This window comes from Thalia democratica, chromosome 7, assembly GCF_965202585.1.
Source record: "Thalia democratica chromosome 7, ktThaDemo2.hap1.1, whole genome shotgun sequence".
NCBI lineage: Eukaryota > Metazoa > Chordata > Thaliacea > Salpida > Salpidae > Thalia > Thalia democratica.
Genome location: NC_139171.1, coordinates 44,933,341 through 44,949,679, shown reverse-complemented (window position 1 = coordinate 44,949,679; position 16,339 = coordinate 44,933,341). Strand labels below are relative to the sequence as shown.

Below are 16,339 nucleotides of genomic sequence, written 5' to 3'. Positions count from 1 at the left end.
CTGTTCACAGAATAAAGTTCCGATAAATACATATGTATAATTTAAATACATGATAAAAAAAACTCATAGATTTTTAGTTTGAACTGTAAATATCTAACTAGAAATAAGTTCTCTTGATAAGTTCTCTTGATACAACTATACAATAAAAAACAACATGTAAACATTTTTCAAATCCTTTTAAGTGGAAGTGTAAGTTTTTTATTAATCTTTATATTATCACTTTAGTCTAATAAGTTTTATTTTGTTAAAAATAAAAAATTTACACTTTATTTCAAAAATATATACTAAGGTGTTCAAAAGAACATATAATCAGTTCAAGTATAAAAAGTAAAAATAGTTTACTACTTTACATAAAAATTATCAAAATGTAGTACAGTAACCCCTCGCTTATTTACGCACATTGTGTCCACAGAAAAAGTGCGTAAAGATATGAGAGATCGTAAAGAAACGAGAGGTACCAAATATACTACTATAACGGCTATTTTTTGATATTGCTTCTAGTTAAAAGCAGACTGGGCACTTTCCCACTTTTAACTATTTGTTTACTTTATTTGTAAATATGATAACAACAGAAAAAACTATACATATATAAAAAAAAAGGGTTTGAATTTCTATAAAATAATAATAATACGAGTAGAAATAATTTTACTATTCTAATAATAAGTAGAAATTATCTTTATCTTTATTTATACGTGACATTTATATTCTATTCTACTAAGAAAATTCAATTTATAATTAAGCGTTTCTTTACAATTATAAAATGGTGTTTATTAATATATAGGGCAAGACTGCTATATTTTTTCTTTGTGTTTTAAACTCTCATTATTTCATTATACTTTCGTTATTAAACACAGTCATGTTTATTTCAGAATTTTGATTTAATCTCTTATTGTTAACAAAATTTCTGATATACTGAGGTATAACTAAATGTTTATCAATTAGTCAAGGAACATAAATTTACAAAGTCTAAAGATATAGAGAGGTGTGTTAGCATTCAAAAACATATTTTAATTTAAAAATATACATTAAACCTAATTTGTGCAATATAAAAAAAAAATATTTTCAGTATTTTATAGAATTCTGAAATGCGTAACTAAACGAGAGTGCGTAACGTCACGAGTTCGTAAAGATCCGAGAGGTGACTGTACAACATTTTTTTTGTCTACATTTAAGTAAAACACAAAAATATACAATGTAGCTAAAACATATAAGATACAAAATTACCAAACTATTGAACAATGTAAAAAATATTTCAATAATTATTAAAGCTAATACTTTTATTAAACTTAATACTATTCAACAATATTTTCACAATTAATACAATTAAAAAACAAATCAATAAAAAGTATTAAAATAAAAAACAATATATAGAAACGATTTTGTATCTAAATAAAGTATTATTAAGACATTGTGTAACAGTTTCTGACAAATTTTGTACAAGTTTTATAACTTTTTGTTTAATTTAGCTTTGCAATACTAAACAAACAAGAATATACAAACTAGAATAAATTCTTACAGCTTAAATATAATTTTTTCTTAACTTAATGAAAAAAAAATTAAAAATGAGTAAACCTTACTTAAACTTTCAAGAAAATAAACTATTTTAGAATATTTACCCTACGCACCTTGAAGTTCTTTAATTCTCACAGAAGCCATATCAACCCCGACTGAAGCAAGACTTCTGTTTTGAAAATTACTTTTTGATTTTAAATCAGAGCATAAAACATCTTCGTCCGAAACAGAATTTGATGACATTTCGAACTTAACTTAAATCTTTACACTATTTTTTACTTTTCTGTAACACTGGTGTTTGTCTCATATATAGCTTTCATTTTACAAATAAATAACATTTTAAATATCTAACTATAATCAAACAACGCAGAGATATGTATTCACAAAACTGTTGCAAAACTTAACTTAAACTTCAATATTTTGTCAGATAATAGAGCACCATTGAAATATAACTAAAAAAGAACAAAAGAGAGCACTTGAATGTTTACCGGGGTTTAATTTTTCAAGTGTCTCATCTCAATCATCTACACAACTGTTCTTTTAATAAACTTTTACTATTTGTACACTTATTCGTTTATTTCTACATAAAAGATACAAAGCTTTCGTTATGTACAACATTTTTAGCAACTTCAAGCTTTTACACAAATTTTATAATTTAAAGTAATATAAGTTTTAAAAGAAACCTGAATTATTAATCTTTTTAAGAAAAATGAACTGAAATATATTCTTAACTATTTTTAAAGTACACTTATAAGTTTAAATAATCTCCTGTCACGCTCGATGATTTAATGGGAATTTTATGTACAAAATTTCTTAAATCAACCTTTTTTTATTATTTAAAAAATTTAATTAATCAAAAAAAAACTAGATTTAAAATAAAAACACTAGAAAAAAAAGCTGAAAAGTATTGAAGTTAAACAAAAAAGTAATTTTAAAAATAAACAAACTTTTTATACAAATGTGCACAAAAAATATTAACACGCGTAGAACTTTGGTGAATAATTAACAACTTCCTTGTAAGATACTTTAACAATGATGTTGCAATAAATATTCTAATGAAACTTTATTTCAAATTTAAAGTTATTTTAACAGTAAAAAAATTTAAAAATTCATAGATATTTTTTTTGTTTGACTACTTGTATTGTTATTGCTTTTTATTTAGTTAATAATAAAGAATTTTAATTTTCATTTGATTTATACATTTTCTTATATTTACAAATAAACATTTAATTTATGTTTATTACACTTTAAAAATCTCACTCACTTTAGTTTTATAAATAAAAAACTTATTAATGTTTAAAACTTAGAAAAAACTAACAAAAAAATTAACAATTCAAAACACTACTATAGATAAACAAAGTAAACTTGTAAAAAATCTAAACAACTAATTGAAGCTTAGTTCAAAAAGTAAAGTCATGGAACTTTGGTTAAACATTACCATATTATTTAGATAAGTGTATATTAAGCCCAAAATTTTCATAATGTGCCTATTAAAGAATATTACACTAAAAACGTTATAACAGCGGGAAAAAATAATACTTCGCAGAAAATGAAGAGAAAATATTTGTACAGGCCTCTACAAACAAGAGTATGAGCATTATTTGAACAATTATTTGTATACAGTAAAAATAAACTAAAACAAGTTTTTTTTTTTGTATTAACCTGCAAGAGCTTTGATTCTTTCTCGTTCAAATAAAAGTGCATCCTCATTGTCAACGTTTTCAGTTTTGTTGTTTATTTCGTTTTTCCACCTTGTGTCATTAAAGTCTTCCATATCATACTCTATAGATTTACAATGAATTCCCTTTGGTGATAAGCTTGACCTGCAAAAGTTTGAATTGGATAATTTAATTTAGAATAGTTTAATCATGTATTATAGTTGTGCAAACACATTTTCAAAATTAATTTAAATTATACTAATAAATTAAATTTAAAAAAGTTACACAACAATTTTCATTTTATTTGCTAAAAATGCGTTTCTTTTAAACAATTAAACTATATACAACAAGTAAAGCAAAATGTAGATATAAAAAATTGGTAAAATAAAAAACTTACACATGTGTAGTGTCTACTAAAGTAAATAAAGCTATAAAACTTAAAGTAGTTGAAGTTTTTGCAAAAAAAAAAAATATTTTAAATTAAACTAGATAATATTACAAATTACTAACTAACTTATACCTTTTATGGAAAAGGAAAATATCATTATTAAAACTATCTAGATTTCTTAGTTGTTTAATAAAAACTAAAGAAAGATTATTTTTTTATAAATTTCACATTTTTTTAATAAAATTATTACATAAAATAATATAAAATAACTTTTAGTTTATTTTAAAAATAAACTTAACTTTCTTTAATATCTAAAAAATAAAAATAATTAAGTTTATTAAATATATATTGCCACAAAATTAAATATAAACAATAAATAAAATGTTTTTATAGTTGCAAAATACTTAAAGACTAAACTAAAATTTCAATACTTCAGATCAGGTTGCCACTTATTTTTGAGAATTTTTTTCCAGGTTTTCTGAATTTCTTCCAGGTTTTTGAAAATACACCTTTTTGGGTCTATTTTTAGTTTAAAGTTAAGTTTAAGGTTAAAAACTGTGTAAAATAGTATAAAAACATTGAAAAGATACTGTCGAGCCATTTTAAATGTGTTTTTTAAATAAAAAAAATTTTTGATGACGCCAAAATACTTTATTAATATAATAGATTTTTTGTGTTAAATCTAAATCTTACTACTTAACATGTAAAAAAAATTTTTAATTCTAGGTTTTTCCAGGTTTTTAGTGATTTTTGATCAAAATTCCAGGTTTTTTAGTGATTCTTGTTCAAAATTTCTGGTTATTCTCAAATTTTATCAAATTCTAGGTTTTTCTAGGATTCCAGGTTTTGTGACAACCTTGTTCAGATTTTAAAATTATGTTTAATTACAATGTCTTAAATTTGTTTGAAAAGTATATTTAGCATTAAATATAATTTAACTAAAAATTAAAAAATATTCATTTTACAAGTCAATAAAATTAAGAATCAGCTTTTTAAAAATTCTAGATAACTTTTGTTGCCTTTTGTAAGATAACCTTTGTTTTGCAAACTAACAAAGTCTTAAATAAATAAAAAATAATTCAAAAAAAAACTGTTAAAGGAAGGTAAAAAGGTTAAATTGACTAAAAAAATTTAAATACAAACTATAATAAAATGAAAATAAATATACTAAAACCAAAATTACATTTTACTTGAATAACTTAATTTATTTTTAAAAATAATAAAATTCATACACTTTAGTATGATCGCTACTAAACACAAGTTTTTGAGTAAAAGAATTCAATGATAAAAACGTAATATGTAAGTTCATCAAACATACAACAACTTATAATTTATAAACAAACAAACTAAGTTTATTTCATCATTAACTTTATTTAAAAATAAAAAATTAATACTTTTGTCTTTTTTAATTTAACAGTAGATCAAAAATTTATAAAAAAGTTTATATATAATAATTCATGGACATATTTCAAGTAGGTGACTATTCACTTTAGTGTAAAAATATTCAAGTTAAAACATTTAGATTAGGGGCTATTATATTTCAGTTAAATAAACTTTATACATTTATAAGTTTGATTAAAATATAACAAAAAAAACTTAAATAAATATAAATGTATTAAAAATATTATATGATATTTTATTGTAATAGCATTCTATATACAGAGTTCTGTTTGAATAATGTTAGTTACTATTTAACTTACGGTTTATATGAAGAAGTAATTTCAAAGTTACATTGTGTTGTTTCCATTTTTATAGTAATTTTATTTGTTTTGTTAAACGCTATGGTTAAAAAAGCTGTAAAAACAATTTAAAACTATTAAACAAACGATACAATGTCTGTCCTGGACATGATATTAAACTGTTCTGGTATAGGACTTAATAAGTAAAAGGTTTTTTTGTACAGAGGTCCTTTGACCAAACTTTTTGTTATTCAATAAACAATACTATAAAAAACAAGAAAACAAATTAGACATTTTGTTTGTAATGAATACTAAACCATGTTTAATTTATTATTAAAGTTTCAACAGAGTGATTATTAAATTTATTTTAAAACTACCTAGAAATTATAAGGTTTAGTAAACTAATTTTAGAAACAATTTTTTTATGTATGGGATAGATTATTGAATAATCACAAAAATACTTTTTAAGCTAGTCAACTCACTTTAGTTTAAGAGACTTCAACTTGAACTAAGAAGATTTTAGATTAGGAAAATAGATCTATTAAAAGATTAGGACTCTCTGTATTTAAAGCAGTAATTATTAAATTAAGAGGCGGTTATGAATCAATGAATTTAATTTTAAAGTTATATTTTTTACTTAAAATATTTTAGTTAAAACTGTTTAAATACTTAACACGTAAGTAAACATAATAAAAACTTAAATATTTTTATTACCTTAAACAAAAAGTTCACAAAATTTAAAATTTTATTCAAAGTTAGGGCATAGGGGGTCCACCTTGATTTTTACAAGTTGATCTTATTTTATGGAGTTTTATCTGTGCTATCAGACATTTTTAACCACTTAAAAAATTTAATGTATTTTTTGAGATATGAGAGATCAACTTCGGTTACCTCAATAAATTCCTAATGGAAGGCGCAAACTAAAAACTTAGCGAAAAAAGACCATTTCACTATAAATCTATCTCCTCCTTCATTTTTTAAGCAATCTGTTCAAACTTTCACTGAAAGTGTATTATTAAATTCTAAAAAGATTGAATGCTGGATTTTTTTTAATTTTGAAAAATAAATTTTTTATTAAAAAAAAATCCACCTATTGATTTTGTTTTTTTATCTAAAATTTTTATTTTTTAATATTTTTTAAATTCCAACATTCAAAGTCTTAAAAACTATAAAAGGAACGTTTTCTAAAAGTTACCTAAAAGTTTGAGGTCTCAAGCTCAAAAAATGAAGAGAAGATAGATTTTTAGTAATTTTTTAAATTTTCGAGAAAAATGACCCCAAAAAATTTGCAGTTCATACATTTGTATTGGAAACTTTTTATAAAAATTACAATATCTCAAAATTTAAATATTTTTTTTAATTCTATAAGAACTGGCTTGTAGTTTGTACTTTATGCTTTTATATAAGATCCAATGTTATTATTAGTAAAAAAAATGTTGGACCCTACCTATGCCCTAATTTAAACTATTGTCAACTAAACAGTTCCTGCCTATAAAATGAATTACATTAGTCTTTATTTTAAATGTTTAAATTATAAAAAATGTGAAAATGTAAAAGTTATATTGTAAAAAAAAAAGAATGCTAGACTTTTTGTACCTAAAAAAGAAAAAATTTTAATTAACAGGTTGTAATAAACTTTTTTAGCAATAAATTTTGATAAATATATTTTGATAAATAAAACAATCTATTTTAATAACTATTTAGATCATAAATTTAAATGAGTCATTTTATTAGGGGTAATTAATAAACTCGTATTTTATTAATACCTAAGTTTACCATAAAATATGTATATATATATCTTTATTAATAACTTGAATAAATTGTAAATTGCAATTTTTTATCAGTTTTGGAGTAATATTTTTTTTTATGGTAAAAAAACATCAGTCTCAAACTCTACCCCTTGCAACAATAAACGTTTTCTGGGTATGTATATTATAACATGTCTTTATTAAGTCTAAATACATTTTACAACATTAGATTAAAAACATTTTTAATTATCTATCTTTATTTTAATTTGTAAAACTTATTAACGTTTTTTAATTTGTTTTTAGAATATTTTACAAAAACTTATTAACTTCAAGCATTTACATTTTTAAAGTAATACTTTTATGTTTTCAGTATGATGAATCTTTTGGAAAGAAGACATCAGAAATAATCTAGTCAATTTTAGTTATAAATTGCAATTGTGAGACATACCTATGCATATTTTTTTTTTTATTTATTTTCTACTACCTAAAACTAAGACTGAAACTGATATTTTAAACTTTAACTAAGTTAAAATCAGTTTGATGTTTAAGTTAAATTTTGCACAATATACTTGTTGGAAATATAATATACAATTTGGAAAGTCTTGGTAAAACACATAAAAATTAAACTATTTAAAATTTTATTTAAAATTAAAAAAAAAATCAATGAAATGATAGTTTAATACTACACGTATAAAGTGTGTAGTTAAAGAAACTTTTTAAAATAAAGTTCGTTTATTTAGTAGAATTTTTTCAAGCTACTCAAAAAAAAGTAGTGGAAATCTAAAGCCATCCCATATAAATTGAACACACTTTGCAATATAATTACTTGTTAATTTTTTATATTATATTCGAAAAATACATATTATTCACTCACTGAGGGGCATTTTTTATTGATATACTACATTTATACATGATCTTACTCTTACAAATACTTAGTATGTTTTGCATTGACTATAATAAATATGCAATGTGTTCAAAGCTTTAAACGAATGGCGGGCAAAATATTAAGATCTCTCTGGTCTGAAAAGCAACAAATTATTGCATAAAAAAATAGTACTAATGAACGAACTTTATTTTCAAAAGTTACTATAATTTACTACACACTTTATACATGTGGTACATGTAGTACACTACACAGTAATATTAGTACTTATTAAACTATCATTTCATTGTTTTTTTTATTTTTTAAAAAAAATTTTAAATAGATTAAGTATTTAAATTTTAATGTGTTTTACCAGGATTTTCCAACATTACGCAGGCGAAGTTTAAAAATCTTCGGGCTGCTAGGGGTTTGAAAAATTTAAACTAACTAAATTAAAAGCTATTTTAAATTTAATTTTATTAAAATGGTTATCTGATAAACATTTAAATTACGTATAGTTTAGTGCATTAAAATTTTTTAATAAAATTATTTTACTTTTTAGTACTATTTACTTTTAAACAAAAAATTGTTGCATAGCAGACTAAAGAAATATCTGTAAGAGTTAGATAAGAAATGATTTGCACACAAATGCTTTTTTTTTTAGTTGTTCGAAACATAATAAATAAACTTTAGTATTATTTAAACAGAAAACTATTGCGGTTTATTTTTTTATGTTTTACAATAGTTTTTAGGTGTCATGTCGATAACTCTTAAATATTATTCGATCTAAATTCTACAAATGTGAAATTCTAATAATTAAGAAAAACGAACCGTTTGACCCGCTTGACACATTAATCAATAAAACTAAGATACCATCAATTAAAGTTTTTAAGGGTTTAGGAATATGAACTTCTGAAAATTTAGATCAGAACGAATGCATAAATTATTTATATAATGTTGCACAAGTTTCATCCTATCAAACATCAAAAAAAAATAAAACTAAATCAGCTACTATTCTGACAAAACTATTTAAAATATACGTTCGTCCCAAGATTAAATACAATATACAAATTTAATCGGCCTTTTAAAAAAGTAATTAACAAAATTGAGTCTGTTCAAAGAAACTTTACCCGGTTGATATGTAGTCGTTCTAACATATACCATTCATCATACATTGATAGATTGGCTAAACTTGGGTTGAGGTTGAGGTCTCTCTCTACAGCAGGGGTCGGCAAACTGCTTAATTAATTTTTACTTGTATCTACTATTTGTTTATTTTTTTATTGCATCTTTTATCACTGTACTTTTTTAACCTTTTATTATAATTTATTTTTATTCTCTTTGCACAATTACGCAAAGCCGATGCCGGCTGATAGCGGGCCTTTTATTATTGCTTATTGAATGACAAAAAAGATATTCTCAAAAGGTTTGGCGCAAGGACTTGGTGTTTAAAAACCTTTCGGTTATCAAAAAATCAACCAGAACAGTTTAACGTCATGCCCAGGACATATTAAGACTAAGTCAAGCTTGTATATTCATTTTAAAACAATTATGAGTCTGAAAAACCATGTTTTTTTTTGTTTAAGTTTAGCAATTCTTTAAAATCTGAATTAAAATCTAGTTCTTTTAGGTAAATAAGTTATAGTTATAAAAGGTTTTGAAAAAACTTGATTGCCTGAGGATGTTACTAATTTAATGACAAAGTAAGAGTTAAAAAGGTGTAAAAACGTTTTGTCGTTAATAATAAAAACTGACTGTCAATTTTTTTATTGAAATATTTAGTTAAATGGTTACATCTAGTATAATAGTTTTTATTTATATTTGTAATAAATGTTATTGCTCTAAAAAACTAATATTTTATTTATTATAAAAAAGTTATTAATAAAAAAACACAACAGTATTTTTTATAGTATCTTGATTTATGCTTTATAAAAGTTTAGTTTTATTTTAAAGTAATTAAGTGAAACATCTTTTCTCCCTTGAAATGTTTTTATATCACTCATAAAAAACATAAACAAAAACAATTTATAAATAAAAAATAAATTTTATAACTAGAAGTATATAATATGAATTTATATTAAAACAAAATTTGTTAGATTATGTTAAAGTTTTCGAGTCGTACAAAAAAAAAACTTACATGTTTTTCTTATAATTTTATTTTATAAACCTAATAATGCTTAAAAGCTATGACGATATAACAAACTATGATAACAATTAAAGCACAGCATTTTGTTTATAAACAAACTCGTTGTGTAACTTTTAGGTTTTTCAGCAGTAACGAAGGGTCTTTTTTATAAAACAAAAAGTTTTGTTACAAAAAGATTCTTCGTGAACTAAAATTAGTTTACTTTAATCTATAAGAACTTTACTGTTTACATAAATACTTCGAAAAAACATAAATTGTTTAGAACGGATTTTTTTGGCACAAACTAGCGTATTTATAAACCTATATCAAATATGAACAAAAACAAATAAAACAATTTATGTAAAAATATATTTCTTTATAAAATAAATGCTAAAAAATAAACAGCAATGTTACATATGATTAATTCATATAATTTAAAGTCTACAAGTATGTATAAATGGAAAAAATATTTATATTATATATAATAAAAAAATACTTTCATATGTACTGTTACTTATACTACATTTAAAAAAAACCACAAAATTAAACTCAAAATATAGATTTAAGTGTTTGTTAACAAAAAATCCTAGTGAAACAAGTTCACTGTAATATAAATAAAAACAAATTATACAGTAATCTTCCTTTATTGTACCAACATATGTTTCTGTGTGTTAACGAATCAACACACTTCAACTGGATTCTGTAAAAAATTAATACTGTAATGAAAGAATAGAAGCTTAAGTAGGTGTATACATGTGTTCAATAAAACTAAAATAATTAATTTCTACATATTTTTAGAGGTTAATACTTAATAATAGGTAAAATACTTATTGTTAAATCCGACTGGTATGAAACTATATAATTTTTGTAATTATTAAGTCTAAATTAAGTAAAGTAAACTAAATACACAACAAAACAACAAATCATAATATAAACAAAGCACTTACTTTAAAGGAAAGGATAACTAATCAAAATTTATTTTACCGTTGCCATTGAATTGAACAAAAAACATCCAATAATAATGTCACAATATATATGAACATTAAGACAGCTATTTAATTTGTATTGTAAAGTTAGTTAATTTAGTCTTTATGTTTGGGAAAGCAGCAAAGTTTTTTAATATGAAAAGTAGTATGTAATCTACTTTGAATAAAATTGAAACAACAACCATTAATTAGTGAATCAATAAAATTTAACAACGGTAAAGACAATAAAAGTCAGTCACATGAACTTGATATAACGTGTATTTTATATATTAAATGTTTGTAATGATTAAATCTAAATTATAACAAAATCAAAGTTAGATACAAATAGGAAGCAGATTTAGTTTAAATGTAAAAATAAAAATGTAAAATTTAAGAAAACAAAGCAAAAAAAAAAAACTTGTTATTAAGCTTACAAAGCATTTACCGATAATTAAGTTACAGCGACATACATAAAATCACAATGACTTAAATTACATATATATTGTATATAATATCTAGTAAAATAATTGATTGTTGCTTTATAAAGGAGCAGTCGGGTGTTTAAATTAAAGATCCCATACAGATATTTTTAATATTTAATAATTAAACTGTGTTATTTATGAAAGTTAAAATGTAAAACATAAAACAACAAGGTGGTCATATGCTAAGTATAAACCTGCAGTAAAAAACCTCTAGCTCTATTGGGCGTAGTAGGTAAAAAAGCACGGTTTATCTGTGATTTGAATACATGCTTCCAATCAAATTTGGAACTTAACACATAAAGATGTGAAGAACTATAGTCGGAGGGTAAATTGAATGTATGAAATGTCGGAGAATAGAAAATGACATGTGTGAAATAAATATATGAATAATAAATGAATAAAACTATATTTTACTTAGGATATATAATTATATTAATATATATTAAGTGAATGAGTGTTTATGTGAAAGGTGAATGAAAAATATGGAAGGTGAGAAAGCGCCAAAGTGTTATTTGAAGCTCACAAATGGACTCAATAGATATTTTCCAACCTAAAGTAGAACGATTCCGGTAATAAGAAAGGGCGTAGTCCACCCTATTGGTAGCGCCAAGATTACCTTCAAGCTAGGCGATTTGAACGCAATCAAGCACACTTTTTTAATCCTCAAGGAACCAGTAAACCATGGTATCTTTGGTTTAGACATACTGATGCACCATCGTCTACCCCAGGGGTCGGCAAACTGCGGCCCGCGGGCCAAATTCGGCCCTCGAGAGGTAAATTTGAAGCCCTCGAGCACGTTTTTTTTGAATGGAATGCGGCCCGCGAATGAAAATTTTGCGGCCCACGAGCATGTTAATGTGGCCCTTAGAGCAAAATTAATTTTATATTCAATTAATTTGATTAGTGTCGTTTTAAGTCTTTGTATAAAATTTTACAACAATTAAAATACTTTACTGTTTTAGCTTAGAAATGTGAAAAAAAAACAGATTAGCATTCCACAGGGTTTTTAACTTTCCTTTTACAACAACTAGTTATTATCTGAAGAAAGAGTATAAAAAGTGCTTGAATTTAGTAAGTTAGTTATATAATACTTATTTAGTAAATGAACTAAATGCAAATGCTTTCCATTTTGTACAAAAGTAATGCACAGTAATACTTTAAAATGTAATTTCTTTACAGCTTAGTTTTTTAACATGTTTTTTGTACCTAAGTTAATAAATACTATACTAAGTAGTCACAAATACTTTTAAAATTACATAATAATAAGAAAAAAGGTTTACTTTATTTTGGTTTTGACACATTATATGATTTTTATAAGTTTCCGTTACACGTTAAATTAATTCCTTAGCACACCATTGTACAAAATGATCATGTTTTAGACATTTTTATTTAAAACTTAAGCTAGATTAGTTTAGTTTATGCATTACTTTCTAACATTATTGTTTCTACATGTAATATCTAAGTGTGTACAGACACATTTAAAAAAATATATATTTGACATAAATTGAAATATTTTTTGTTAGATATACTTTTTAATATTTAAAACAATGTTTTTAGGCAAATAAAGTCAATTTTTATAAGTTGCATACTAATATACACAATTGCTTCTTTAGAACTACTTATCTAATACAAACTAGATTGAGGGATGGTAAATTTAATAATTTTGCACATTGTTAATCAAAAAATTTGAATACAATCAATAAACTATTTAAAATTGCCACAAACCTAGACTATGACTATTTGAAGACTTCTAATCTCAGGCCAATTTAGTCAGTTTTTTAGTTTTTGTATACTAAAATATTAAGCTAGATTTTGGTCACTCAGGCCAGCTTTTTTGCTTTAAAGAGTTGCAAATTAAATTTAAGATGTATGTTTTTTCAATTTACAGTGTTGATTTGAATTTTAATATATTTAAAATTTTAAGTCTTGCAGCAGATATAATTTGAAAAATAATTTATATTAATTGTATATCCAAATGTGTAAATAATCAGTGTTGTCAAAAAACTTGAATCCCGGAAAAACTTGGAATTTGACAATTTATATTCAAAAAATCTGAAAAAACCTTAAATTTAAGAATTATCGAAATATCTGGAACTTAAAACAAACTTTACATTTAAAGTATTAACATTTCGATTCAATACAAAAAATCTAACATATAAATATTTTCAATTAAACACAATTAAAGTAGCTGAACAGTATCTTTTTGATTTTGCTATATTACTTAAGACCATTTTTTTTTACCTTAAACTTAATTTTATACTAAAAATAGAAGAAAAATTGTGTTTTAAAAACTTAATATTGGTGCAATGCACCTTTCCTTTTAAAATATCTTTACCTATTGTTGTGCTTTGTATTGGAACTAAACCTCTAAGTTCTTCTAAATTTTAAAATTAACAAAAACACCTCTAATAAAAAATTCTCCGATTAACAATATCTGTTGTATCAGTGCTCTTGTTGGACACTTGTGCAAAATTTTATTTTGCCTTGTGTCCAAATTATGATAATTTAAAGAAATTAATGTTTTTCACTTGATTTTATATTTTTCCTTTAAAAAAAAAACAACAAATAAATATAGTAAAACTAATTCCCAAAAAAAACTAGTTTTTACAGACAAAATAAGAGCTAGTTAAAAAGATTTTTGTTTTTAATTTCTTGATTGAACTGGAAATAGCTTTTTTGTGCGTGTTGGCTAAGGAAAATAAGAGAATCAAATGAGAGATCAAGTGATCTACAGTCCAAAGTCCAGGAAAATGAGAGTATCAAATGAGAGATCGCGTGACAGTCCAAAGTCCATCGGAAATTCTAGAAAAAGAATCAAAAAACTATAAATACGCCCAATCAGAGCGTGAAGCGGGCATTCCACCTCGAAACAAGCACGAAGCGACATTCTGATACACAAAAGAAATAACAGCCGCCGCCATCTTTGATAGAAGATATTTACCGCCAATCTTCAAGCAAAAAGATTTCAACAACCACCTAATCGAAGAAGCCCACGCATTCTGTGGCATCGAGAATCTACGTACTGCAAGTACTCTTTCATCAAATAACTCTATACTGAATTCCACGATTGAGTCCACAGTGTTCAAGGAAACAAACTGAACATTCATCTTATCGAGTAAGCCCACACAGACTGTGGCGTCAACCTTAGCTACACTTCTACGAACAAGTTGTTTTCGTACTTTTAATTAATTCTGTCGTAATATTTATACATATTTATATTATCGTATCTACTTACTATTGTACTTGTATTGTAATATTTATACATATTTATATCATCGTGCCTATTTAATATTGTATTTTATCGCCACGCTCCGATTACGGAAAGGAACCGAAAGAAGACCAAGCAAACATTCATCAAGATTCTGTACACGAGACGGATCAACGTCGAGTGCCAGAAACTGAGCGACCGGAGACCAGAGTCAAGGAGGGAATCCAGAGCACGTTTCCCTTTTAATTATTAACTTCAAGTGTTTAGACTTATTGTGAGCTGTCATTGCGTTTACTTGTACATTATAAAACTACATTACTTAGTTTTAGTATATTTAGTTATATAAATTATATAGTTATGTCCTTAAAATCCCTAAAAAAGGCATTAGTCTTAAAAGTGCTACGCACAAGTTCGCGAACCGAAATGAGTTGTTCCGAGACTACTGCTAACCTGGAATCTGATGAGATTGTCGAGCCTGAGACCGAGGCAATTTTGAAGGAAATCAGAGAGGCTCCTAGTCTAGGTAACAATACTCTCACCTTAACAGAATGATTAAAGTCCTAACTTGATTAATGCGGCATTATAATCTTCAGAAATTTCCTAAAAAAGACTTCTTGTTGTCATTAAAAAAATTAACAAAAATATTTTACTACGGCCAACACAAATTCTTTAAACAAGTTTTTTATTCTAAACGGTATCTTTTTGTAGTAACTAATTTTGTTACTTTATAACTTGCCTTAACAATTTTTCTGATCAGTCTGTAGTAACTAAAAATAATCATGTGCTTTGTTGAAACTGACGTAAGCGATTTGTTTTTTTTTTCGTTTCTCGCAATAACTCCAAACTAACGGTTTTTAATTCTTATACCTCGTCTTATATTTCACATTTACGCTTTTAAATGCAATATTTTTACTGCAGATATAGAATTGCTATAATGTTCAATAAAAAGAAGCTTTTCTACTTCATTAAGGGCTTAATAAATTTTTATATATATGTTAATAATATCAAAAAAACTTTGTTAACCATTCTAGCTGACTAATAATAATTTTTATAGATATATAATTCATTCACTGTTAATAAACTTCGATATTTCATTATTTTGTTAACTGTATTTTTAAAAAGGGTTGCCAAACAAACCCACTAGTTTAAAAATTTCAAAAACTCAGACTAGGTCAAACCTGTTTAAGACATTAAACTTTTATTTTAAACACTTTGAATTAATCATCTAATTCACAGAATAGTTTTTATGACTATAGTGTAGTTTACTAATTGTTTTTTTTTATCTTCTTAAATGTTGTACACTTTTTTGTAATTATTATATTTTAATTAGGTATTTTGGCTTGATTACAAAAATTTTTTGGCATTTTCAACTTTTAATAAACTTAAGGCTAGTTTGATATAACTCAGACGTTTTTGCTTTCAAAGTGGCAGCCATGTAAAAGACTATTTTATTAGTGATAAGGTATTACTAAAGTACTCGAGCATCAATTAATCAAGTTCAAAAATTTGAAGTAGCTTATCTACAATATAAAAGGACCTTATTTTATTTAGCTAAGTAATTATTGAATTTTCTAAAAAGTGCTGACTATTTAAGACGGAAAAATATTTTTTTTAAATTAATATTTTCTAGAATATGAATAGATGCGTCGAAATATAAAAAAATGTATAAAAATGACCCATAAACGTAAGCAATAGAAATAATAAAAGTATTA

At 24.3% G+C, this 16,339-nt stretch overlaps 1 protein-coding gene across 3 annotated transcripts in view; it reads right to left on the bottom strand.

Annotated features, from left to right (window-relative positions):
* LOC145840571 (spectrin beta chain, non-erythrocytic 1-like) overlaps window positions 1-5,347 on the bottom strand; it is a 63,995-nt gene extending 58,648 nt beyond the window's left edge. For 2 of the 3 annotated variants that reach the window (XM_082947872.1, XM_082947875.1), the window contains exons 1-2: window positions 5,259-5,347; window positions 3,175-3,335 (exon numbers count right to left, since the gene is read on the bottom strand). In XM_082947872.1, the coding sequence (XP_082803998.1) occupies window positions 3,175-3,335; window positions 5,259-5,305 (208 nt within the window). In that variant the 5' untranslated portion in view covers window positions 5,306-5,347. Of the gene's footprint in view, window positions 1-1,625; window positions 1,860-3,174; window positions 3,336-5,258 lie in introns of those variants that run through there. The other variant, XM_082947873.1, reaches the window with a different exon arrangement.
* Window positions 5,348-16,339: the final 10,992 nt, after the last annotated feature.